Source organism: Strix aluco, chromosome 17 (genome assembly GCF_031877795.1).
Source record: "Strix aluco isolate bStrAlu1 chromosome 17, bStrAlu1.hap1, whole genome shotgun sequence".
In the NCBI taxonomy this organism is placed as follows: domain Eukaryota; kingdom Metazoa; phylum Chordata; class Aves; order Strigiformes; family Strigidae; genus Strix; species Strix aluco.
Genome location: NC_133947.1, coordinates 758,159 through 775,417, shown reverse-complemented (window position 1 = coordinate 775,417; position 17,259 = coordinate 758,159). Strand labels below are relative to the sequence as shown.

The following is a 17,259-nucleotide window of genomic DNA, read 5'->3' as shown; positions in this document are numbered from 1 at the left end:
TCTTTTAATGACATGATTACCTAGATTAAAAGGGGTGATTCTTTCTCACATCTCCTAAGAGCTGAGGTACAGGTGCAGGTCACAGGCCCTCGTCTGGATTGAGCAGAGCAGGTGGGACTGACACAACCCAGCCAGGGCAGCTGCAGGCTGACACAACCAAGGAACTGTAAGATGCATTTAAAGAACTTACTGGCCCTTTAAATCAGTACAACCCTTTCCCTGCCCGAGCAAGCAAAGGGAAGGGCATCCGCAGGTGCCTGGATCTCAAAGCTACACCTAAAGTTTCCACAGGCTAGAGAGAACCCTCAGCTGACAGCGGGTGCTCACCACACACACCCCCTTAGGCTGGAGATCCACTCCATCCTCCAGCCAAACAGCCCCAGTACAAGGGCAAGGCTGTGCCTTGGCCTCAGGCACAAGGGATTAAGCACCACTCGTACTCATTACCCTACAGGCACGGTGCAGGTTCTTACTTCCCCTTTCCAAGCATTTTAAAGATAGTTAAATTACCAATATTTGGAAAGGATTCATCACAATCTCCTGTTCTTTCAGTTCTTCATCCCCTTTGGCAGGACTCCTGCCATTCTCTGGCAATTGCTAGAGCTGCATTTTGTAGTCACTACCAGTTTTTGCAGCTCCTAAATTCCCCTGAGCTACCAGGAACCACCTGCTCTGCAGACGCAGGTTTCTCTGGCTGGGCTGCACCGTGGACACAGGGCCAGGCCGGGGAGCAGAGGAAGAGACAAGATCACACAGCACTGGGGTGCAGCGAGTCCAGATACAGCTTCCAGCCCTTGGCCTACAGACGTGCGCAGGTCCATGAGGTTGTTGCCAAAACAGAAATATATTTTATTGTTATTGTTTCATTTATGTGTTCTAATGTGTGTGTATATATATATATATATACATATATATATATATCTATCTCCTGTTTTTACCCTGTCTCCACCTGGTCAAACTTCCTTGTTCCTTCCTGCAGCTGGCAGTGGGGACAGCTCAGCAACAAGCAGCGGCGCGGGAGAGGGTGGTACGGCAGAGCAGAACCCCCCTCAGGCTCTGAGAGGTGGCAGAGGTGACCTGAACGAAAGAGCACAACAGTCCTCAGGCACAGGAAGGCTGAGGAGGATCCATTCTCATTTTAGGCTCTCCCGGCAGCAGCTGCTCTAGAGAACACTGTGCAAGAAAAAGAGCCCAAGGAAACAAGGGCTGCAGACAGGTCACCTTCACCAGCACGTAGTCCCCGGGCCGGGCTCTGGCCGCAGCCTCGCAGCCCGCAGCATCCGCCGTCTCGGTGTCGGGGAAGATCACCTTGACGTTGCCGTCGTTCCTCCCGCACAGCTCCGAGGCAGAGCGCTTGCTGGGCTGAAAGGAGGACAGGAAACATCACCCGCGTGGCAATAGCTCTGATTCACTGCTGGGCTTTATCACACCAGTATGAAAACCTGCACTCCACACCATTAAGCTCACCAGGTAACGAAGCCCCACGGCCGCGCTGCAGTGCTGACACCCACCCCCCAGGGCCAGCGTGTCACAGCCCACACGATGCAGCACTTGGCCGCAGACACGTCCCTACCCTGTCCCCTCCCCTGGGCTCAGCCCCGCACTCTGGCAGACCAGGCCGGCTGCATAAGTGAGAACACACGGTCTGGGAGCGCTGGGACTGCGTGGGGCAAGCGAGGAGGGAAGCAGAGGGGACGGGTGCTGTGCACAGCCCGAGAGCCACCTGGCCAGCAAGAGGGGAGGAGGGCAACTTCGCTCCGGGCACACTCACCCCTTCCACCAGCACCAGCTGCGACTGGCCCACCAGCGCCTCGTTTGCCCTTGCAGCCTCCTCTCGGAAGACAGTGATGAGCTCCTCCAGCCGCCTCTTTTTTATGTCTGCAGGCACGTCGTCTTGCAGCCGGTGATATGCCCGGGTTTTCTGTAAACAGACAAAGCAAGTGCAGATCCTCAACAACCAGAGAGTCTGAGATCAGAACCTCGTCAGACCCCAGCCAGCCTGGTGGCTCCTCAGTTTGTATTCACAATCTTAAGGAGTGTTTTCAGGCACCAAGCAACAGCCACATCCTTTCCTCACACTCTTCCCACACCACCTCTTTGGTAGAAGGTTTGATACAGGGCGCTGAGCACCAGCAGCCGTGTGAAGCAGAAGTTCTGCATCTCCCACATGAGATGCGTCTGTGCCTGCCTGCCCACGTGGACAGGCGATGAATTCTACTCCTTCTAGCCCCACATGCTAGAAGGTGATCTGTATTCCTTGCTTCCTTCTGTTTCCCAATGTCCCCATCCGCACCTCACGCTGTGGGAAGCGTTCTAAAGACTTGTCAACTATCCACTCTTCTCACGGAAACACCTTCTAAAAATTCACCAGTTCTCTCCAGACTCGACTGACAAGAGACTCTGCAGCTGGGCTCCAGCCCAGCTCCATCAGCACAATTCCTCATCAGCCAAGGAGAAAGCGCCTGCAGGCAGGTCTCTGCAGACACGGCTGCTTCGTCGAATCGCTCTGGAGCATCTGCAGCACCAGGTCACCCAACCAGTAACAACACTGACGCACACGCGGGGGGCTAGAAGCCTTTCAGGCAGAGAGGCAGCTCTTGCAGTGACATGTACCCTTGGGGGGCTGCATGCCAGCAAAACACCCGCCAATATAACCAGTCTTTAGGTATTATTTTCAATAGATTTCTTTTTTTAGTCTTATTGTGAGAAACAGCACTCAGGAGTTAGGCGAGATGCCCAGAGGTAACAGTCTTCTCCATCAGGCCCTGCCCTCACCTGTCTCATGCTGTAGGCAAACAGGAAGCCTACGTTGTAGCGGACTTCCCGCAGCAAGGACACAGTCTGCTGGTGATCATCTTCTGTCTCTCCGCAGAAGCCGGCAATGAAATCACTACTTAAGCTCACTCCTGTAACAGAGACACAGGAAGGGAGGAACACTGCGCTCAAGAAAGGGCAGGAAGGTAGAGCTGTGCTGAGCTCAGACCAAGCTAAGGGGAGCCCCTACCTGGAATGGCCTCACGCACGTGCTGTACAAGCTCCAAATAGGCTTCTCTTGTGTATCTGCAATTAACGCACACAGATTCACTAATCAGGCAACCACGGCATCGGTGAGGAGACACCAGCAGCCTGGATCAGAGGGCAGGGCACAGGCCTCCCCACGGCGGTTGCTCACCCGCGCCGCATGGCCTCCAGGACTCGTGTGCTCCCGCTCTGCACAGGGAGGTGAAGCTGTTTGCAGATGTTGTGTCGCTCCTGGATGAGCTGCAGGACCTGTGGAGACAAGTCATCGACAGCTCAACTCCACCAGGACGCCAAGGGGAAGAGCCTTCCCCGGGTAAAGGCAGCAAAGCGCAAACCCCCGCCAGCTTTAGCATTCCCCCTCCCGGGAGCTGCTGTTCCCACTCCGCGATTCCGCATTCCCTTTGGGAAGGAAGCTGCCTGCCTGCAAGCAGAGGTCCAGGTGTTTGTTTTACACTTGCCTCATCGGGAAAATCCTTGGGGTGTGGAGAGGTGAAACGGATCCTCATTTCTGGATCAATTCTAGAGACCTGGTCTAGAAGATGTGCAAAGCGCAGCCCTCCTGGTTTAGCTTTGTAGACTGTGCTAAAGCCACGGCTGAGGGCCGGGGCAGCAGCCGACTGAAACTGTACCTCAGACGTGTCTCGAAAGCTGTTGACGTTCTGACCCAGAAGGGTCACTTCCTTCACTCCCTACCGAGATAAACAGAGTAAAAATCACCACCCGGTCAGGATGGCCGAGCTGCGAGGGCGGCCAGGGTTTTACTCTTACTACAAGGAGTCTCCAGGGGAAGCCCTCCCTTCCCTCCCTGTCTTGGGGTGTTACAAGAGGAATCCAAAGGGCACTGGTGGAACTGGTCAGCCTCTGCTAACCGCACCTCCGCAGACAGAGGCAGCGTCACCGCCCCGAGGCACCACGCGCTCAGAACCATCCTTGCTCCCGTGGCCTGGGAGGGGCGGGAAGGCGGCTCTGCCTCACCTGCTCCGAGAGCAGCCTCACTTCCTGCAGGATGGACGCGACGGGGCGGCTCCTCTCCCGGCCACGCGTGAAGGGCACGATGCAGTAGCTGCACATGTTGTCACAGCCCCGCATGATCGACCTGCCAAGCGGCGAAGCACAGGTCATGCCACAGTCACACGGGTTGTGTCCTGCCCTGCTGTGACCTGGCCGTGCCCCCAGCCACCTCCCCTGGGCCGCAGCACACAGCTCTGCAGCTTCCCCTGACACACCGTGCCAGCCAGGGCTGGCTTCTGCTTGCCCCTGGCTAACAACTCCTAATTTTTCATGCATGTTTCCAAGAAACTTGGAAAGCAATTAACGAGGCACAGCCTTGCACTGCAATCTGGCAGCGATGAAGCATCCTTCTGCACCCCGTTCCCACAGCAGGTGATGCTGCCCTTCTGTGCTCTACAGCCATGCTGAGCAGAGGCTGATTTTGTGTTTGGGCATCTTATTATCAAAACGAAACAAATGGAAACAAAGCCAACAGAAGTTACAATGCATGGAGGATTAAGGAATTAAACAGGAGAACCTGGGGCAGGACATAGCAGAAGGCAGGGGATGAGAGAGGCACAGCCTCTACAAAGGCACAGATGTCCGTGGGACAGAAATCACTCGGTGCAGCATCAGGCTCAGACAATCAGCGCTCTCCAAGGAGAGCGAGAGAAGCCCGCAGACAGCCAGAGCACGGGGCAGCCTCTCCAGGGCCCAGGCAGACAGCGAAGCAGCAGCAAACACTCAGCCTGGTAGACTCGTGCCTCTGGGCTGCAGGGAGCAAGTGCAACCAGGCATCGCATCTCCTGGGGAGCTGCTGTCACCGACGTGTCTGTTCTGCACAGCAGTTATTTCCAAACCAGAACCACAGAAACACGCACAGGAAAGAAAGGTACTTACACAAACGCTGTCGTGCCACCTGCGCTAGTGTGGACAGGCAGAATATCTGCATAAGTCTCATCTAGTGACAGCAGGACGTTAGCAGCTCGCTGGCCAGACTCCGCCACGGCCAGCAGCCGGGGAAGGTCACGATATGCATCGGGGCCTGCCACAATATCGACCAGCTTCTCCCTGTGCAGAATCTCCTCCTTCAGCCTCTCAGCCATGCATCCTGCGCCAAAGGAGAAGGGTCCCCGTGAGGAAGTGCCCACCATTACACCCCCTCACAAGCTGTTTCTGCCCTGCCACAGGGATGAGGGGACGCAGCAGGACGGGACGTGGTACCGAGGATCCCGATGCGCAGAGGTACACGAGCCCGTGGCCGCCGGGCTTTCAGTGCCTTGAGCTGCCGCAGGCGATTCCAGATCGTCTGTTCCGCCTTCTCCCTGGGAAACCAGGAACAGGGTGGTTATTCCCACGGCTGCCTTCTGACAGCCCCCCAACCTGAAGCAGCCCAAGTGTTTTGGGAGGAGAATTCAACCAAAACCAGGGAATCATCAGCCTGATGGGCCTGATGGCAAGTGAAAGTGTCGTTTGAGGTGTGTGGATTATGTCTGGACTCTCATCTACTACCATTTCGCTCGCCTGGAAGCATCTGCACTGCAGAAACAACTCAGGGACTAAGCTCTTGTGGAGCAAAGGTTTGCCTTAGCCAGCCAGTGTGAGCTACCCCAAGTGACAACGAGTGTTCCATATCTCCTGCATCTGGAGAAAACAAAGTTTCCTATCTATTTATATCCCAAATTGCCCCAAATGTACTTCCCAAATTTTTGAAGTACAGACCCTGTACTAAAGAGACAGTCACTTCAAGACAGACAGAAGAGTATTAATAAATTTTTAAAACCATTAAAGCACACATCTGTGCAGGTCTCCAACTGCCACGGCAAAAGAACTTCTCGCTCCACAGAAGAGCGATTCAGAGCACAACTGATGTCACACACTGCAGCACCAGCTAGCTCCACCCTCACCTAACCAGGCAGGTTCACATCTGCATGCTCTTTTCCTTGCACGACATGTTTATTGCCTTGGTTTTCAAATGGTAATTCCTTAAAAACTGTCCAGAACCAGCAGTGACAAAAGTTTCCTTACCTCACGGAACAGGTGACAAGGAGAATCACATCTGCCTAAATTGAAAACAACAAAAAGGAAGAATAATTTGTAAAAGCCAAAGGGTAAGTACTCGTGCCCCGCATGGGTAACCTGAAGAGGCAGACTATAAAACTCATTTAACTCAGTGAAAAAGATCTGCTCAAGTACGTGGTGGGTTTCAGCAAACAAAGGTACAAGCTAACAGATGACAAGCAGAGTCTTCCACTAAGTGGAGAAGTAAACTCAAAGATGAGTCAGGAGCATCCCGCTGTGTCCAATCCCTCTCCAACTGAGAGAGAACCCAGCAGTTTAAAGAAAAGAGACAACCCACAGCTTTCTAGCACACTTGTTAAGTAGTTCCCTTCACTCCACAGAGCTCAGACTGCAAAAATCGCAGCACCCTGCAGGACTGGAGTGCAGCCAGGAGCCGGGACGGGGCCCGGCAGCAGTGCCGAGGTGCCTCACCTCATCCAGCTCCTTCGTCCTGGCGTAGCCGTTCTTCTGCAGGATGGCCCAGGCGATCTCCGCATCGCTGAGGTTCATCTGGCAGCCGTACGTCTCCAGGTACACTGCAACGGGGGCGGCGTGAGGCAGAGACCTGCCTCAGCTCCCCCCTGCAGCCTGGCTGGGACCTCGCTGTAGGGACGCCCCTCCGGCCCCAGCCCGGGCAGGCAGCACCCCGCTGCCTTCGCCTGCAGCCCCCTCACAGAGCGTAAACCAGAGCTAAAGGCAGACTCTGGGGAGCGCCGCTGCCCCCGAGCGCGTCCCTCCAACACCAGCCGGCTGCACCGCGCTGGCGGAGCAGCAGCAGCCGCGGTATTACCGGGACACTGAGCGCAATGACACCCCCTCCCAGGGCACCGCAGCCCGAGAGCTCACAGCCCCGGCCGGCGCCGAGGGCCCGGGCAGCCGCTCCACGGCGGGGACACACACAGCAGCGAGCGGGCGGCCAACGGGCCGGGCCTCTCCCGACCCCCAAACCCCTTCGGGGCCCCAAAGCACCCGAACACCTCACTCCTGCCCCGCGGGGCGCCACCGGCCGGTCCAGCGCCCGCGGCGGGGCACAGCCACCCCCCCCCGCCCCAGCCCTCGGCGCCCGGGCCGCCGCGCAGGGGGGGGCCGGCGGCACCACAGACCTCTCCCGGTCCCGGGGGCAGAGCCCGGCGCCGGCTGCGGCCCGGACGGCGACTCCCGCGCCGCGGCCGCCCTCAGGAAATGCCGCAGGTCCGGCCCCGCGGGCAGCGCGGCCCCGCGCCCCACCGGCCGCTCGCCCGGCCCGCAGCGAGCTCGGCGGGCGGCCCCGGGGCGGGGGGGTGGGCGGAGGAGCCCCGCCGGGCGGAGCAGCCCCGCCGGCCGCAGCGCTCGCCCGCAGGGCAGCATGGCCGGGCAGGCCGCGGAGCCCAGGCCGCGTTGCCACGGCGACGGCCGGCGGAGCGCTTTAAGTGACGGACGGGCCGGGAAGGGGCGGCCCCGCCGTGCGCCCCCAAAGCGGCCCCGGCTGCCCCCCCCGACCCCCGGCGCTGCGTTCCGCGCCGCCGCGGTTCCGTCGGGCCCGCCCCGCTGCCGGGCGGAGCTGGGGCCCGGGCAGGGCCCCGCTGGCGGAAAAGGGAAATAACGGTGAAATTCTGGCGTGTTCCGGGGGAGCTTGGCCACGGCCGCAGCGACAGAAGGAGCCGGAACGGGCGTCACGGGGCGCCTGCCCTCCCCAGGCGGGGGCGGGGGGGCTCCGGGCACCCCCGGCCGACCCCGAGCGGGCCCCGGGCCCGGTGCGAGGGGCCCAGGGAAGGTCCCGCGGGCTCAGACAGTGACAGTGACAGTGACAGTGACACCGACAGCACCACCACAGCCGCGACCTTTATTGTCACCAACTGCCCCTGGCACAGGGGAAGCGGGAGGGGAGGGGGCCAGGGTGGGATTGGGGGTTCAGGACGAGGCCCCGGGTGGGGGACCTGGGGTTCAGCTTCTGCCCCCGGCCGCGGTCCAGGGGCGGGATGCTGCAGCAGAGCCAGGGGGTCCTCAGCTCCGGCAGCGGGGCCAGGGGGAGGGAAGGGGTGAAAGGGGCGGTTTCGGTGCTCGGGGTCCCTCTCGTCGCCTTATCTCCATCCCCGGGGCTGATACTGAACGTCTGCTCCGAGCAGCAGGAAATTCTGGGAGAAAGAGAGAAAGCGTGGGGCTGCGACAGGCCCTGGCAGCCGCTTTCTGTGGCAGGCGGCCGTGCTCCCCAGCACCCACCCCACCTCGGTGAGGGAGGACGGGTGGGTTCGTGTGGTCCCGCCAGCCCCTGGGCCTGCTTTCAGCCCTGGAAGGGCTCCAAAGGCATTTCACAGCCACATCGTGCAATAACTATTCAGCATCCCCGTCACGGCACCCGTCTGGGGCTTCCCCAGGGCCTCCCACAACAGGGGCTTTCTCCGCTCCCCAGGCCCCGGGCAGGCTCCTTCCACCCAGTCTGGCAGGCGCTGCCTGTCCCACCGCAGGCAGATGTGTCTGGCAGCAGCCGCCCCGCGCTCAGACGCAGAGTCCTGCCAGGCACCGCCGGCCGGGGGAGGCTCACGCTGCTGCAGAGCTGCACGGGCTATAAAAAGCATCGTGGGAAATTCAGGCCCCGGGTTTAAGAAACAGAGAATGATGCGGTGCTGCTCTGGGGGTGCAGAGCCCAGACCCCCCCACTGCCCCCGCCCCATGCAGACGAGAAAAGCGGGGCTCGGGTTTGCAGCCGTGCTGCGGGGTTCCCGGCCGAGCGCACTCTCCTGCCCGCCGCCTCCAGCACGGGTCAGGGAACTGGTTTTCCACACCATGGTGACAGGTGGGGGGCTTGGGGGGGCACGGCGGGCTCCAGCCGCAGCCGGGTGCTCCCCCTCACTCACCTGGTGAAACCTCACAAGGATGTTGGAGAGCTGTATTCTGTCCGGCAGCGGCAGAGGGAAACCCTCATCTAACCTGGCTGGGAACGACAACACACGTGGCCGCATTGGGATGGGAACGGGAGCAAGAGGGAGCACGGACCACGCAAAGCAGGCGGCCACCTCCTCCCCCCGGCGCTTTCTTCACCCCGCTGCTCCCAGGGTATCAGAGGAAATTCCCCCCAAGCTCCACAGAAGGGCTGGGGGGGAATGTTGTGCTATGCCACCCCCCCCCAGGCCCTCAGCAGCTGCCAGTCCCGCTCTGGCTCAAATTGCTGGGGAGTCATGAGAAGCAGCGAGCGGGGGAGAGGGTCTGGAAAGCATTAGGATGTGCATCGTGCTCATTTTTTCCGTTGCGTTCACTGGATGCATGTCACAGCGCCGAGAGGCTCCTGCACGCCGCTGCCTGCCTCCGCCGGGCGCGTTTACTGCCGGCTCCTGCACTCGCTGCAGGCTTTACCCACCGATCGGGCTTGGCAACAGGGATTTAATTAGCGAGCTGGGCCTGCTCGGATGGAGTGACCAGGCCAGTGACTACTCCAGCACCCCCATTCCCCCCAGCAGGTTCTCACCATTAAGACGTGGGAGCAGGATATTGGAGGCAAAGATGTTCATTATGGACTGCAGCATTCGCACCTGGGGAGTGGAGAGAGGGGAAGGAGAAAAGCTTTAGCCTGTGAGAGAGCAGGTGACCAGGCGCCGGAGGATAATTAGGAAAAGAAAAAGAGACTAGGAGCTGGGAGAGGCACACGCTTTGCCAGAGACCAGAGGCTTTGTCTGGCCACGCTGGTGGGGTAGGAAGTGTAGGGGTGAGAGAGGCAACGGTGTCTGGCTCTGCATCCTCTCCCAGGCTTGCAGGCTGAGGCAGGAGGCGTCTCTGGGGTCAGTGGGGGGTCCTGGGTGCACCCCCAGGTCCCGTGTTGGAGGGAAGGGGGTGAATGGGGCCTCTCCTCCATGCTGGGGGCTCTGGTCATGGTCAAGGATAGCTTACCTGGAAAGTGCCGACATCGGAATGCTTCAGAGAGAGCCTCATCCTGCGCAGAGACGAGCGGTGCTGTGAAGGCTGTCCCAGCGGAGGGAGCAGTTCCCACCCCGGTCCCACCAATGTGCAGATCCTGCTCCCTCCAGCCCCAGCTCATCCCTCCGCGCTGGGTCCATGTCCCCGGGACCTCCCCACCTCCCCTCTGAACAGCATCACCCCCAGCCAGCCCTGCGCTCGGGGCACGGGGTGAGTGGAGCCGCGCGCTGCTCCCCCTCTGTACCTGCCCACCTTCAGGCTCCCAACTATGTGGCCGGATTTCACGTCAATGATGGCCGAGACGTTGCCTGTCTGGGGAGAGAGCGCAGCGCTCGGTGGTGCTCACCCCACCTCACCCCACACCAGACACCCGGGGGAACGGCTCCGACCAGCCGAGGCACAGCGGGTCCGTTGCCTATCCAGGGGCCTGTCTGAGCGCAGTGTTAAACCCGGCATTTGTCAGCTTTTTTCTGTTGAGGACGACCCCAGGGCTGGTTTCCTTGGCACCTCCCTGGCAGGAGCTTGACGGCAGCGGCTCAGCATTGCTGATCGCCCAGGAGGACAGTGCTCAGCCCCAGCTCCCATCTTTGCCCCGCTGAGAGGCGGGGAAGAGCTCACCCAGCACTGCAGCAGCTTGAGCTGGGTTTGCACCCGGAGCCACCCAGCCAGGATCACCCTCCCTGCCGTAGGCTGTGCCCGAACTCACCAGGCTGAGGAGGAAGAGAGGAGCCAGGCTGGAGTTGGGAAGGATGGCATAAGCCTGGATGTCCACGACAGGCCTGAGTGAGAGCCCCTCTGGTCCAATGTCCAGGAACGGGGCGGAGGGGGCAGACAGCCTGAGCTTCATCAGCATGTCCGGGTACATCTTCTCGAGCTGCAGAGGAGCAGGGAGAGGGTAGGGACAGCGGCACAAACCCCGTTCCTGCGGGCAAAGCCTGCGTGTGGCAGGAGCTCTGGGGAGGCAGGGCTGGACCACTCACCTGGGGAATGAAGGCTGAGAAGGTGGTGGTGTTCAGGTGGAATTCAATGTCCTTCGGGATCTGCGGGGGGAGAACAGTCACGCTGGGGTGACGTGGCACGGCCAAGCCCACTGTGAGATCAGCCCTGCTGCCCCGACGCGCTGCTGTGCCTGACGGCCCCGTCCCACAGCCCCCAGCTCTCTGCCTCCAGGCACTGCTGGGGGGTCCCCGAGATGGTGGGATGGCACCCCAGCTCCTCCGCAGGTTGAACCCGCTGCCCAGGGGTGCCGGCACAGCCCTGTCCCGGCTGTGCTGCTCACCATGGAGTCTGTGATCTCGAAGACCAGCGCCCCGGCGGCGTGGTAGGCGAAGCCGGCTGTGTTGAAGAAGTAGCTGGAGGCCCCAAAATAAACCATGCGGTCGTGATCCGGCGGGAAGGCCAGCGGCAGCGGAGTGAAGGGGACAGCGGAGCGGTGGGCCAGGGAGAAGAATTCGCCCTGGGAGGAGGGGGAGAGGCGAAGCAGGAGAGCAGAGGGTGGTGGGACTCTCCCGCTGACATGGGCTGGCAAACAGCATTTGCAGGAGGTACCGAAACCTGGTTCCCCACCCGCCATGGCGATGGCAGCAGCCAAATCAAGCTTTCCCAGGGCAGCCTCTCACCTTCAGGTCCGCGTCCAGGGACTGGGCAGTAGCAGTTGGGGGTGCCACCAAGGAATAATCAATCCCAGCCCTGGCGTCTATCCTGGCTGTGACTGTAAAACATGAGGTGGGCAGATGGGCGGGAGGGAGCTGGCACGGGAAAGCCGGGAGCAGATTGCCTCTGCCGACGCCCAGGCCGCGCCGTGCCTGGGCCTCCTGGTGCAACAGCTCAGTACCCGCTTCATGGGTGCTTGCTTCTGTTTAGAAGCAAAAAAAAAATCACATTTCCCTCCTGACTGTTTTTCAGGTGTGCAGGCTAACTCCTGGACCCAGGGGACAGTCTGGGTCCCCGGGCTAAGGCAGCCCATGCCCCTGGCAGCGCCGGCTCCTCAGAGGCTGCATGCAGATGAGCAGCGTCCGCAGCCGCGCAAGGAGCACAGTGACACGTCTCTGCTGACGTGGGGCTCCCCAGCTCCCAGCTCGGGTGCAGAAATCCAAGGAAAGGGGGAGCGGGCACAAGGTACAACCCTGTCCTCGCGGCTGGGAGAGGCGAGGCAGAACTGCTCCTAAAACCCCAGGCAGCCCCTGGCCGGTACCTGGCAGGGTCCGGAGGTAAGGCTGCAGCTCGTCGCGCACAGACTTGACCACGAGCTGACAGACCTGTGGGCAGGAAAGGCAGCGAAGCTGAGCGAGGGTGGCGCTGCCGGGGGGGCTGTGCACACCCCCAGGGCCAAAACCTCAGCTGCGTGCTCGGCTTTGCTGCCCGGTGCCAGTGTGATTCCTTGCAAAAGCCTGCTAAAATAAAAGAGCACAGCGCTGTCTCTGCTCATCAAGTGTGCAAGGTACAAGCGAGGTTTGTGCCTGCAAATACCTGCCCGCAGCCAGCTGCCCACGCACGGGCCAGCTGCATCGAGGCCCTGGGAAGGAACCTCCCGTGTGCCCTCAGACTGGTCCCACAGAGGAGAGGTCCCATCGGAGGCAGAGGAGAGGTCCCCTCGGAGCCCCAGGGCTGCCCTCCTTCCAGGAGGCAAAACAGCAGAAAAGGCCTCTGAGCCCCGGCTTCGCCCCTGCTGCCGGCCCATCTGCTGCCGCAGCTCCGGGGGGCCTGGGAGAGCCACTGCCCGGCGTCGGGAATCGCGCCCGGGCGGGGTGGGATTGGCTGTGGGAGTGGGATTTGCCTGTTCTCCAACTGCCTCCCTCCCGAGCAGGGGTCACATCCAGGGAGGCTGTAGCTCGTGCCAGTTAGCCTTGTAGTAATTATTGCTAACAGCTTGTTTCCATGTCTTGTCACAGGTCTCCTGCATGTCAGCTTTTGTAGCGGGCGGCCGGTCCCGGGGCCCCCCCCAGTGCCCCCCATTAAAACCAGGCGGCAAGTGGCTGAAATCCAGAAGGAGAATTTCCCCCCCAGCGCTCCCCAAAGCGTACGGGCTTGCGGCCGGTTAAAGGACAGCTCTGATCAGGTTTCCTCTGTTACCATGAGTTTGGCCGAGGCATAAGATCTAATTAACTGACCACATGGAAAGAAAAGTCTTTGTTAATTAGGAACCAATTACACTGGGCTTTGGCAAAGGCTGCAGGTTTTGGATTCAGCCTGAGCCACACAATGCCACAGAGACTGCAGTCAGCGATGCCCATCCCTCTGGTTTGCACCAAATCGGCAACACGCCCGTGGGCTCTGGCTCTAGTTAAACCCCCGCATGTGCCCCAACCCTGCCAGCACCCCAGCGGCAAGCGAGGGCTAAGGACCACCAGGAAAACCCGGAGCTCTGCCCTCCTTCCCGCACGTACCTCGGTCTCCAAGATCTTCCGGAACGTGGGCTCAATGGCGCTGTGGAAGAGGTTGTAAAGCCATCTGCAGAGAAAAACAGAGAAGAGTCCTCCTTTCTCTAGCTCAGAGGCTGCTGCAGAAGTATTTGCCCAGGAAAAGGAGACACTAGAGATGCGGACACTGGGGAAGGTCACTCCCATACCCTTTGGCATCTGGCTTCGCCTCGGGGTTTACATTCGTGAACAGACCGGCTTGTAAAGCACCTGCACACAAGTCTAGTGGCTGCCTTAAATCTCCCTTAAATGCGCAGCAGGATAGATTCAGGCCAGATTCAAGTTCATTCACTTGCACATCCGGATGAGAAGGATATTGCAAGAGTCCAGAGGCAGAGACAGCGGGTGGTGCTGTGCCAGCGCAGGCAGCCTGCGGGCAGAACGGGCAGCCTCCAAGGGACTGCAGATACGCCAACAGCTTATTCCTTGCCCCATGGCCTGGAAGCCACCTTCCCATGGCAGACGGGCTAACGCGCGGCGTTTCTGGGCCTCACAGGGAAGTTACGTACCCAAACTTGCCCGAAAAGTGTACCCGGACTTTGGAGATGCGGGTGCTGCAGTCGGAGGTGTCAGCAGTGGGTTTCCCGGAGGCGTCGCTGCCCAGCTTCAGGCTGATTTTGATATAGACATTCTCCACCTTCAGGTCAAACGAACCGTGGTCCCGGCTGCGGGGAGAGGAGGACAAGAAAGGGACATTCTCAGTGCCGAGTCCTGGTGGGGGGACCCCAAATCAGCTTGGGGATGGGTCTGTGTAGCTCATGCTCCCCCCTGTAGTCAGCACCCAGCGGAGACTGGGAAAGTTTTTAAACTCAGAGAAACCAAATTTCAATGGAACATAAACTAGGAGAGGTAACCTTTAAATAGAGAGGATCAAGAGCAAGTAGGGGACATGGAAGAGAGATGGGAGAGTTCATGCACGGCTCCTCCTTCATCCACCTTGTTCTTGCCCCCCACCCTGTTTCATCCATCTCAGCGGCTGGACGAGGGGCAGCAAACTCTGCCCACCCCCAGCCCCAGCTCAGGCCTGTCCCTGCGGGTGCTCAGGAAGGTGCCCCCCAGGGCAAGCAAGTAGGAGGGACTGTCCCTCACACCCCAGGTGCCACGAGAGGGGAGATGGCTTTCACATCGTCTCCCCAACCACGCGCAAGCAGGACAAATGCTGCCTGGCCAGCTCCAAGGGCTCCGAGCGTGGATGGAGACCTGCGTGGGCTCCCCCGGGGCGAGGGGCTCCCAGACGTGCATTGGGCTGCGGGAAAGACGAGTCAGGGAATCTGGAGAGAGCAAAGCAGCAGCTGCCCACGCACAAGGGAGAGGAGAAAAAAAACCTGCCCAGACCCAGAGAGGGAGACGCAGAGCGAAGCGCCCGAGCAGGGAGAGGGGAGCTGGGCACCCACATGAAGTGTAGCTTCACCCGCCAGTTCCCGTCCACGTCGGCGAAGGCATTGGAGATGGAGACCTGCAGGCCCACGTTGGGGACCAGGGAAATCCGCGAGTATGGCAGGTGGAAACTGCGAAGGTCCAATCTAAAAACCAATAAATAAAAAACACAAGTCACATTACAGGGGTGCCTCGCCCCTGGGCACACGGCTGAGGAGGGAGGGAGCGGGGCCAGCGTGCCGGCAGCACCCCCAGCTCCCGAAGCGAAGCGGGGTCCCTGCAGCCACCCAGAGCTCAGCTCAAACCCCCGTGCAGAGGGAGCGCGGAGGCGCAGCGGGGCAGCGCGGAGCTGGGATCTCCGCAGGGCCCCCCCCCGCCGGGGCTCCCATTGCACAAGATCCACCCGCACCCCGGTTCCCTTTTTCCCCTCTGGGCAGAGGGGCCAAGTGGGAGCGTCTCTGCCTGCACTGGGGATGGGGCCAACGTCTCTGGGAGCTGTGGAGGGGACAGGACAGTCCTTGCTGCTGCGGGGGCTCCCTGCCCTTCCCCTCCCGCCCCTCCCGTGCGTTGGGGGGCAGCGAGCTGCTCTGGGGTGCTGGCAGAGCTCACCTGGAGATCTCATAGTGCACCTTCCCCACGTGCCGGATGCGAAAGTCACCCGAGATGTCTGGCAGCTTCAGCTGGGCCAGCTCCTGCTCCAGGACCACGATCCCCTGCTGATGGGCTGCAGGGGCAAAGGGAGAGTCACCACCACCTGCTTCCTGCAGGAGCCGGGAGCGGGCGCCAGGCACAGCGGAAGGGTTAAAGGGAACACCCAGGCGATGCCCTGGCTGCTTTCCACCTCCCGGCCTATCTGCGAAGCTGATCTCGGTGCACAGAGCCCTGTGAGCACACGGGCAACGCTGCCTGACGCCTGCCCCAGGGGAAGGGGGTGGAAGGTGGGGAGAGGCCCCAGCCCGCGCTCTCTGGGCTGGGCACTGTGCGAGGCGTGGGGGGGTGCAGGTGCTGTGCCGCTCTGTGCCCAGCCCCGGCGGGCAGAGCCGGATGGAGCCCCCGACCCAGGGAGCAGCACGGCGGGAGCAGGGGCTGCATCCCCGCATCCATCTGGGAAGGGGCGTCACGTCCTCGTCTCCCGCCCGGCTGGCAGAGCCGCTGGGTAAATGAGCTGTTTCTCACACAGTGTATTTCAATCCATAACGGCGCTCGGCTGGAGCCGGGGCTCTGCCTGCCTCAATAAAACCAGCACGGGGCCCATCCATCTCCGTCACTGCCCCCCCACAGCTCCCCACCTCCTCTCTTCCACAGCTCACTCCTCCGGCGCTCACGGCTCAGACACGTGCCATGAGAGCAGAACCCTCCGGTCCTGCCAGCCCTGTGCCCCGCCCCCGACCCCCCTGGGTGCAGCCCCCCGAGACCCCCGCAGGGCCAGGCACCCTGCAGGGGCTCCACGAAGGTGGGGGGGGCAGATGGGGGCATCAGTGGGAAGCCCGGGGCAATGGTGCATTCGGCACCCACAGCCAAGGGTCCCCCCATCCTGCCCCAGGACCCTGCGCTCTGCAGGTGGGCACCTGGCTCCACGCCTCAGCCCCCAGCACATCTGCAAGGAGAGAAGTCAGGAGCTGAACCCACCGTAGTCCAGGCCCGCCTGGGTGATCCTCACCATGAAGCCGGGGTTGGTGGCCCTGGCCAGTGCCAGGCACAAAGCCAGCACCCTGCAAGCCACGGCCAGGCTCTGCACTCCCATCCTGGCTGCTCCACAATGCCACGCTGCTGCCGGGCTCTCCTGCCCACGCCGCCTTTTATATCCGTGCCAAAAGGGGAACCGCGGGCGAGGGAGGTGTGCAGAGCCGCTGCCGCAGCCCGCGTGGGGCGTCCCCTGGAGCCCCGGGGCTTTCTGCTTGGCCTCTGCCCCTCTCCCCTGCTCCAGTAGCACCAGTGCCCACAGCGTGGCACGGCAAGGGCTGGCCAAAGCCAGGAGGCAACAGCTTGGTTTCCAGCTCTCCATCAGGTGCAAACAGTCCCTGGCTGCTGCAGCAGCAGGGGCTCGGTGAAGCAGGGATGCTGCAGGCACCGGTTCGGCTCTGCCGGCCGCATTCGATGGGGCTGTGCCCTTGCTGTGTGCTGCAAGCTCTCCACACTCTCCACGCACGCTCTTGCTGCATGCTCTCTGCGCTCTCGCTGTGTGCTCGGCCTGTGCCCAGGCTGGGAACAGCCCCCGAGCCATCCACCAGTCCCGCTGCCCCCCACGCTGTCCTGCGGGGCTCAGGACCGCTCTGCACTGCTGGGCATTCACTGATGCCATCGTGACAGACGGGTGGTAGCCAGAGCAGCCCTGGGTCACAGCAAGGGCGAAAGAAAGCGAGTTGGGATTTCTCACCCTGTGCGAGCAGACCCCAGAGTCCCCCTCCAGCCAGCAGCACTGGTGAAGGGGCACCTGTCTGGGCTGGGGGGCTGCTGTGGGGCTCAGGGGGGGAACTAAATCATCGGGGTGCCCCATGCCTCC

At 61.2% G+C, this 17,259-nt stretch overlaps 2 protein-coding genes across 2 annotated transcripts; both read right to left on the bottom strand.

The window, feature by feature from the left end:
* Positions 1-825: 825 nt before the first annotated feature.
* Positions 826-7,419, bottom strand: CDK5RAP1 (CDK5RAP1 mitochondrial tRNA methylthiotransferase). The gene is made up of 13 exons (XM_074843251.1): positions 7,176-7,419; positions 6,505-6,608; positions 6,040-6,074; positions 5,236-5,336; positions 4,912-5,122; positions 3,997-4,117; positions 3,480-3,710; positions 3,173-3,270; positions 3,005-3,060; positions 2,776-2,906; positions 1,772-1,921; positions 1,222-1,362; positions 826-1,077 (listed from the first exon to the last, which is right to left on the bottom strand). Exons 1-13 carry the CDS (start codon positions 7,417-7,419, stop codon positions 997-999), a joined length of 1,704 nt encoding a protein of 567 aa, XP_074699352.1. The 3' UTR covers positions 826-996.
* Positions 7,420-7,873: 454 nt separating this feature from the next.
* Positions 7,874-16,888, bottom strand: LOC141931412 (bactericidal permeability-increasing protein-like). Its single transcript, XM_074843498.1, has 15 exons — positions 16,386-16,888; positions 15,366-15,480; positions 14,774-14,902; positions 13,889-14,044; positions 13,347-13,410; positions 12,155-12,218; positions 11,580-11,671; positions 11,240-11,416; positions 10,941-11,000; positions 10,667-10,834; positions 10,205-10,272; positions 9,934-9,976; positions 9,515-9,578; positions 8,907-8,983; positions 7,874-8,186 (listed from the first exon to the last, which is right to left on the bottom strand). Exons 1-15 carry the CDS (start codon positions 16,759-16,761, stop codon positions 8,133-8,135), a joined length of 1,707 nt encoding a protein of 568 aa, XP_074699599.1. The 5' UTR covers positions 16,762-16,888; the 3' UTR covers positions 7,874-8,132.
* Between the last annotated feature and the right edge of the window lie 371 nt (positions 16,889-17,259).

Bases quoted from the DNA above. Each gene is read 5' to 3' on its own strand.
- CDK5RAP1 (XM_074843251.1), bottom strand. From the start codon at position 7,419: ATGCTGCCCTGCGGGCGAGCGCTGCGGCCGGCGGGGCTGCTCCGCCCG. The intron at 2,907-3,004 runs GTAGGGGCTCCC...TCTCTGTTACAG, and splicing joins CGTGCGTGAGGCCATTCCAG to GAGTGAGCTTAAGTAGTGAT. The intron at 1,922-2,775 runs GTGAGGGCAGGG...GTCTGTTTACAG, and splicing joins TTGCCTACAGCATGAGACAG to AAAACCCGGGCATATCACCG.
- LOC141931412 (XM_074843498.1), bottom strand. From the start codon at position 16,761: ATGGAGAGCTGGAAACCAAGCTGTTGCCTCCTGGCTTTGGCCAGCCCT. The intron at 11,672-12,154 runs GTACCGGCCAGG...CATGTTTTACAG, and splicing joins TTACCTCCGGACCCTGCCAG to TCACAGCCAGGATAGACGCC. The intron at 11,001-11,239 runs GTGAGCAGCACA...CTCCCCCCGCAG, and splicing joins TCGAGATCACAGACTCCATG to ATCCCGAAGGACATTGAATT.